The sequence below is a fragment of the Papaver somniferum genome, unplaced genomic scaffold (assembly GCF_003573695.1).
Source record: "Papaver somniferum cultivar HN1 unplaced genomic scaffold, ASM357369v1 unplaced-scaffold_10, whole genome shotgun sequence".
NCBI classification, from domain to species: Eukaryota; Viridiplantae; Streptophyta; class Magnoliopsida; order Ranunculales; family Papaveraceae; genus Papaver; species Papaver somniferum.
Window position 1 is genome coordinate 6,223,262 of NW_020618825.1, and position 7,844 is coordinate 6,231,105.

The window sequence follows — 7,844 nt, forward strand, 5'->3', positions numbered from 1 at the left end:
AACATAGGCTCTCCCCAACCAAAATCCATATCATGGAGTCCTATCCTAGTCCAAACACTTAGAAATAAGGTATGCGCTTTAGGTAACGGCTGCTCGTATTCTTCTGTGAAATCTATGATCGATCTCATGTATTCGTCTGTAACCAACCTAATTAATTGTTGAAATCGCGCTATTGTCGACGAAAGTGGCCTTTCTAGCAGCTCACTCGCGCTGCACTGACAATTCTTTAACGCGATTGCATTTCCAAAGTAACCTTTAGGTAATGGCGGGTGGAATCTAGACCGAGCATTAACAGGAAATAGTAGCCTTATTTGTTGATTAGGATGAAGTCGTAATGATTTAGTTCTTGCTCTCCACATGATTGAAGTAAGTACTTCGAAAGTGGTGCACTCTTCCAGATTCCCATCTTCCATTGCTTTTTTCCTTAGTCTTTCTAACCTTTGGGGATGAAAGATGAATGACTTGTTTATGAGCTTTTCTTCTCCCCAAAGAGCATTGGCGTTTGTTACGTCAATGATTTCCTTGAGTATGTGGGTGAAATGTGTCTTTAGCGGGGTCCGTGCTTTGAGTATGGTTCGATCTAGGAAGGGTGGTTTCGTTAATGCAATCCCCTCGTAATTTGACCCCATGAAATGACAAACTCCATTGCACCAACTCCATCAAATACTGTGTGATTCTGGCTTAGTCCAAGAGTAAATCCTCCGCACTTAAATTTAGTCACCTTCATTCAAAAGATACTAGGAAGTCAGAAGAAAAAAAATATTCTGAACACACATATTTAAAGATGAGTTCTAGAAGTAATGTCATAAAATTATGCGCGGCATGTATTATAAACCTGAGCCACAAGCAGAGGAGGATCTTCATGTACATTTACTGGACCAGGATTGCCATAAACAAGTTTTTTAAAAGTAGCGGGATTGGGTTGTGTCAGATCACCAATCTCTTCCAACGAACAGTCAGCCTCAGCCTCGATAAAGAGAGCACCTTCTCCCGTGCAATTGATTGCAAACTTATTTTTCTCATTCAATATAAGACTTCCAGCAATAGGATAGTAGTGAACAAGAACTTTCGCTAAGCCAAGTTTCAACGCTTGAGCTGCATCTAAATACAGCCCATCAAATGTTTTGCTGAAACAATTAAAAGTTTGAATCATGTCAGCTCCCCTGTCAATATTAGCCAAGAAGTATATACCGTTTGGTGTCTCCTCTGCTGGAGGAACCAAAGTTGGTTCTCCTATAATCTTGACATTGAGACTCACAATATGTTCATCGTTAAAAGTTTCCACGTGAATTTTTGGACAGTTAGAGTCGAGATACTCTGCCATTAGAAACTCAAACGGTCGATGCTGATATTTGGAAGAAAAAAAAAGTTAACCTCTTCTGAATAAAAAGAAAAAAAAAAACCTTAATGTGTATATTTTACATTCAGATAGAATTTATAACAAAAAACAGTAATGAAAACTTAATCAAGAATTAGTCCGAACAACTTAAAAATAATAATAATAGTAGTAATTTTTTAATTAGTTCTACGAATTCCGATTCTGACAACATGCAGCCATATAAGAACGAGATTACAATTATTTCAGCCATATACGAACGAGATCATTTTGAATAATATTCCGTACATCAAAGACCAACAACCATGCATTGAATTCTTGGTCCTGAATGATAACGTTCTCTTCATTGTCAAGAATCATACCAAATTTGTACCACCTTTTGTGATTAAAAAGTCCAGAAACAACGTTATCAAAAAGTCCAAATCAATGTACCGCCTGAAACACTAGCCGTCTAGCTGTATCTCGCACCATAGACTTGTTATTAACGGCTATTATTGTTATTGTTATTAGCTTATTATTGACGTATTATAGAGGGCAAGTTATGTTTACCAACGATTTTTTTTTTTTTTTTTGAATTTAAGATTTCCCTTGTGATTGAATCATTTAATATAATCGTTGTTTTAATATAATCGTGTTTTTTTTTCTCTCTCACTTCTCAAAAACTACAGAAAAACCATCAACTTCTACTTCTTCCTTTGCTCATTTAGTCCTTTAGGAGTTAGATCTGAGCAAAGCTTTCTTGTTGTTAGTTATTTTTGTTGTTTTCAATAATTTCTTCCCTATTAGAGCAATTTTTATCTTCGATATTTGGGCGATCTTATCTACACTGTTATAGTGTTTTTTTTAACGATTTGTTTGTGTTGGGTTTCTTCTAAAAGTACATTGGCGATTCGGCAAGGATGAAGATCAATTTCTTCTTCATCAATAGATCTTGTGTTCGGGTTAATTGCACATGAAGAATTTTTGGGCATATCACTCGTCTGTCATATGAGCATCTCTTTTCTAAGAAGAAAAAATCTATCAAAATGGTCGAATTATAATTCATATACCTTTCCTTTTCCAATCTCATAGTACAATATTTGGGTGCTATCTTGGTAGATCACTCTTTCTTTTCGCGATTTATTTACGTTTTTCTTTATATTTATTTCATGTTATGATGTACTTGTTCCTCTTTAAAACCATCATGTAAAAGTTTCTTGTGGAATGAAATATTTGGGTTTGATGATCAAAAAAAAAAAATTAATGTAATCGTGTTCTTTTGTTTTAGTAATCCAAATTGCTCAACAAAAAAGCAAAAAAAAAAACAAAGATCGTAGACGCGTATCATTTGTATAATATGGGCCTCCTCCTGTGCACGTAAAAAAAGGGTCTCCTTCTGCTAAACCGTGTATTTTATTTTTGTTTTCTGATTAAAAATATTTATTTTATTTAATTTAAAATGTAAAAGAGAGGGAGAACAGCTAATACCCAATTTAAGATCTTTTATTATCTATATGCTTAACTTTTTTTTGATCAGTTTTCACTTGAAACGAGTAACATGACACAAATAATCATAATATTTTTACTTATATAATAAAAATAAAAAGAAAAATCGGGGTTTCTCTCTTCTTATTAAACCTCCTTAGTTTGAAGCCTAAGGTTTATCCGAGGACTATGAATTTCCTCTCTCAATTTTGAAATGGGTGTCTAAATAGCCAAAAAGACCAGTCTAGCCTAAAATTAATTATATTTTTAACCAATAAATTGATTATCGTTTTCACAGCAAAAAACCAAAAACTTACAAACCTAAAATAATAATAAAAAAAACTTTCTATCAATCATTTTATTATTAGCATTTATTCATTAATTTACATATTTAAAATCCCAATTTTGAAAATCAAAATCTCTGATTACCCAGAATTGATTTATGTAGGTCTACCGTATTATCCGATTTTGGGTTTTTGTTCTTCGTTCCATGAAAATCATGCAGAGAAATCGGTTTACAGAATGTTTGGCATCGATAGATTCCGGGAAGAGATAATATGTAAAGCCATAGTTTATAAGTGCATGAGCATAAATGGATTATGGATACTAATTTCTTTTAACTTTGTGCTTCTACAATCGATTTTTATATATGTTGTTAATTTACCGATTATGGAAAATATATGTTTAGATTCCATATCATAATCAAATTTATATACATGTTTTATCCACACATTCATGAATTTCATTTTCGCGTGTACTTTCTTTTTTTTTGTTAAAATCGGATTATATGTTGTGTTATGGACCGATTGTTAAACTAAGTTTTTTGTTTAAATATAGATTTATATCACTTATCCTTTTATTCACTAGAATTCCAACGGGAGGATGTTACAGGAAACTAGAGGTTATTGTACCTAGAAGCCTATACAAGTTCGCCCTCGGCAGGGAGACCCATTTGGAACAGGTGCTGGCACTTGCGAACAACCTTATATTGGAAGAGCTCGTTCCGCTCATCAGGGTTTGCAGGGAAAAAGTGGGATGCAATTGCATCTTAGAGGTTCTACAACACATATATGAATAGTCTATCCAAAAAATGGCTCAAGCATAAACGTGTTAACCCGCTAAAATTAAATCTCATATATTAAAAAATCCTGGCTAAATTGGGGCCTATGACATTTAATTGGGGCCTATAACTACATGGCAAAATAGGGTCACTAAGAAGTAATTCATAGAAACCCCTTTACCAACTATTTTCTTAATGGCTAATTTATCCCTGATTAATTAGTGTTAATTCGGGTGATTAGTGGTAAAATATCGTGTTAGATGTGAAATTAAGTTGTGTTAATGAATCATCTGAACATGAAATTTTTTGAAGAACACCAACTTAGAATTGGTATATGTTGTCATTGGTATCAACCGATTGGAACCTTAAAAACATATAGAGATTTTCTGAAACTTGCTTCTACCCAGAATCGGTTTATATGAACATGAAAATCAACCGATTATCCAGAATCGGTTTATATGGGCATGAACATAAACCGATTATGGGTAAATTTCTTTTTTTATCTGTAAATTATATGTGTTTTTAAACATCAATTAAACTTAAAATTCATTTTATACCCGAGTTAAGAATGAGTATGACTTCATACTCAGTTTCAGATCGTTTAAGAAGTTGTACTCATTTTCAATTCGAGTATAAAGTTATACTCATTTTCAATTCGATTATAAAGTTATACTCATTTTCAAATTGGGTAAAAGCATATAGAACTATTTTCATTTTTATTTTTAATCGAAATGAAACGAGTATGATTTCATATTCATTTTATGATCGAGTATTAACTAAAAAAAAATTTGGTTAACCAGAATCGGTTTACACGAAATATATATAGAAACCGATTCCTAACATTGCATAACATGAATCGGTTTTTATATATGTATCGTGTAAGTTGATTCTAACAAAAAAAAATACAGGAAAACAAATATCTTTTCCATACCAGAATCGGGCTATGTGGGCGTTAACGTAGACCGATTCTGGTTCAATTTCCTCCAACCAGAATGCCCACCAAGGATAATCGGTCTTTGTAGGCGTAAACAACAACCGTTTCTAAATGAAATCGGTTTACAAGTGCATTGACGTAGATCGATTGTTATAAACCAAAATACTTTGATTTAAAAAAATTGGATTATTTGAGTGATTACATGTTATTGAAACCTATTATAAGGGATTGGGTAAATAGAAAAGTACCTAATTCGAGTTAAAACGAAAAATTACATATTTTAGTGAATTTGGTGATTATAGATAATGTTTTTGTTTGATTTTGAATTCTTAATTTTGATGGAAATGGAAATGGAAATGGAAATGAAGCTGAAAATGATTTTGATTTGATTTAGTTATTTATTTATTTTTATTTTTTTGTTATTAGGATTTAATGAGGATAAGTTAGTAGTACTAAAATTTCATAGAGGATAAAATGGTAGTTTCATCAAACTTAGATATCCCTTATCATTTTCTATGGGGTGGTTGAAAAAATCCATAGGCCCCAATTAAATGGCATAGGCCCCAATTTAGCTAGGTAAAAAATTGATGGGCAAAATTATGGTTATTTTGTATGCATATTTATTTTTATTTCTTTGAAAAATAGAATAAATAGGGGAAAGGTGGAATAACGTATTTTGTGGCCTACAACATTATCCATATAAGCATTTAAATATAACGTTTCAGATTACATACAACATTATCACCATCATCCATAAAGGCATGTAATTTTTGTCTTTCCTCTAGATATCAATTAGTACTTCGAAGATCTTCATTGCCGAAGCAGGCAAACCACGAAACAAATTTATGTCCCTCCGTTCCTTCCCATGAGGTAAGAACAAAACCATGTTTCTTGCCACATGCAAGGGGCCTGAGTAAATAGGTCCTCCCCAACCAAAGTCCACACCATGGAATGCTAGGCTAGACCAAGCATTTAAGAAAATGGTATATGTTAACGGTTTCCTTTCATGTTGTTCTTCAAAATAATCTATGCGTGATCTGATGTAATCATCTGTGACCATCTTAATTTTTTCTTGTATTTTCTGTACTGTTGATGACAATGGGTTGTCTAGTATCTTCCTCGCGCTGGACTGGCAACTCATCAACATGGCTGCATTACCAAAGAATCCTTTAGGTAGTGGTGGATCTAATTTAGACCGTCCATCAACCGTAAAGAGTACCCTAACTTGTTGATCGGGATGAAGTCTTAATGATTTAATTTGAGCTCTCCACATGAAACCGGCGAGTGTTTCAAAAGTAGTACACTTTTCCAGAACCTCATCTTCCATGGCTATTTTCTTAAGTTGTTCTAGCTTCTCCATGTGAAAAACGAAGGATTTTTTGACATGCATTTCCTTTTCCAGCAGAGCCAGCGTGTTTGATCTGTCGATTATTTGTTCAAAGAAATGGGCAAATTTCACATTAGGTGGAATTCCTGCTTTCAGCAAGGTTCGATCTAGGAACGGTGGGTTTGAGATTGACAACCCTCTTGTAACTTCACCCCATGAATTCATAAACTCCATTGCACCAATTCCATCGAAAATTATGTGATCCATGCTAAGTCCCAAACAAAATCCACCGCACTTGAATTTGGTCACCTTCAAAAATATACAAATCATACAAAGTTAACTGTAATTAAGAAGTTGTATACTAGAGAAAGATAAAAACGAATATACGTAATACAAACCTGTGCTACAAGTAGAGGAGGATTTTTTACACCATTAATATCATAAACAAGTTTCTCGAGACTAACAGAATCTGGTTTCATGAAGTCATTGATCTCCTCCAACGTACAATCAGCCTTAGCCTCCACAAACAGAGCACCTTCACCTGTACAGTTGATAATAAACCTGTTTTTCTCGTTCAATGCTACACGTCCAGCAAGAGGATAGTAGTAAACGAGAACATTTGCTAAGCCCTCTCTGATAATTTTGGCAGCATCTAGTTCATATTCAAGAGTTTTGTTAAAAAAATAAACAGTATGAATCATAAACGGACCGCCGTCGAGGTTAGACAAGAAATATTCACCCTCAGGTGTCCTTTTTGCTGGAGAAATCGAAGTTGGTTCTCCTTCAATCACGACATTAAGATTTACAATAAGCCCATTGTCAGAGGTGGGCGAGTTGCTAGACTCCTCCATTACAGATATCGAAAATATGAAATGTTGCTATCTGAATAGTTCAGTTCACCAGATGAAGTGTTACAGCTGAAGTATGAAAACTCACTTCATTCTTAGCGTTACTTAAAGATCCATAAAGTATATTAACAACATTTTGATCAAGTCAGGCGTGAAATTAGACCAAGTCGGAGTTCATTAGTTCACGTGGTAAACACATAACAGCTGATCAACTATATCATAGCAGTTCTCCTGTTTTAACCATCCCGATGGCAGCCTTTCCTATAAACGGAAGCTGCCTATTCTGAGAAAGGCAGAAATCTTTACATTAATGCTATGTATCGGGATGTGTCTCAGTGTCTGTACGGCTGTACCTCTTATTAACTTTTTTTGGGTTGGTAACAAATACTTAACATTTTTTGTGGTCACGAAAGTAGGCTTTGAATATTTTATCGAGTCAAAATCTGCTAAAACCATTCATTTTGACGAATTACATCAAAAAACCGTCAAGAAAGTAGGTTATGAATATTTTATTTATTTATTCATGAACTATTATTAGACAAGAGACGTGACCATACAGAGTTTTAACATTCACTGTATATGTTATGAGTAGCTGATTCTAAGAGTGTATATAAGATTCCAACATTGGAGCTGTTTTAACATCCATGTAATAACATTTAGCTAGCACATAGTACTAGAATGAGTTCTGCTAAAGACGTTCGCTGTGTCTCAACAACCGAAGTCCGACCAGCTAGTTACATTGGTGAAGAAACGGATAATTATCAACGAATTGATTTGAATCCCTTTTGAATTGGTATTTCTAAGTGGTACATATATGCAAAAGGGCCTTATCTTCACGAATTCACAATCACTACCCAAGCAACAACAAAAGGAAG

At 33.9% G+C, this 7,844-nt stretch overlaps 2 protein-coding genes across 2 annotated transcripts; both read right to left on the reverse strand.

The window, feature by feature from the left end:
* Positions 1-598: 598 nt before the first annotated feature.
* On the reverse strand, positions 599-1,324 carry LOC113326227 (omega-hydroxypalmitate O-feruloyl transferase-like). Its single transcript, XM_026573991.1, has 2 exons — positions 836-1,324; positions 599-721 (listed from the first exon to the last, which is right to left on the reverse strand). Exons 1-2 carry the CDS (start codon positions 1,322-1,324, stop codon positions 599-601), a joined length of 612 nt encoding a protein of 203 aa, XP_026429776.1.
* A 4,251-nt stretch (positions 1,325-5,575) lies between these two features.
* Positions 5,576-6,972, reverse strand: LOC113326228 (omega-hydroxypalmitate O-feruloyl transferase-like). Its single transcript, XM_026573992.1, has 2 exons — positions 6,520-6,972; positions 5,576-6,430 (listed from the first exon to the last, which is right to left on the reverse strand). The coding sequence occupies exons 1-2, from the start codon at positions 6,970-6,972 to the stop codon at positions 5,576-5,578; spliced, it is 1,308 nt and encodes a 435-aa protein (XP_026429777.1).
* Between the last annotated feature and the right edge of the window lie 872 nt (positions 6,973-7,844).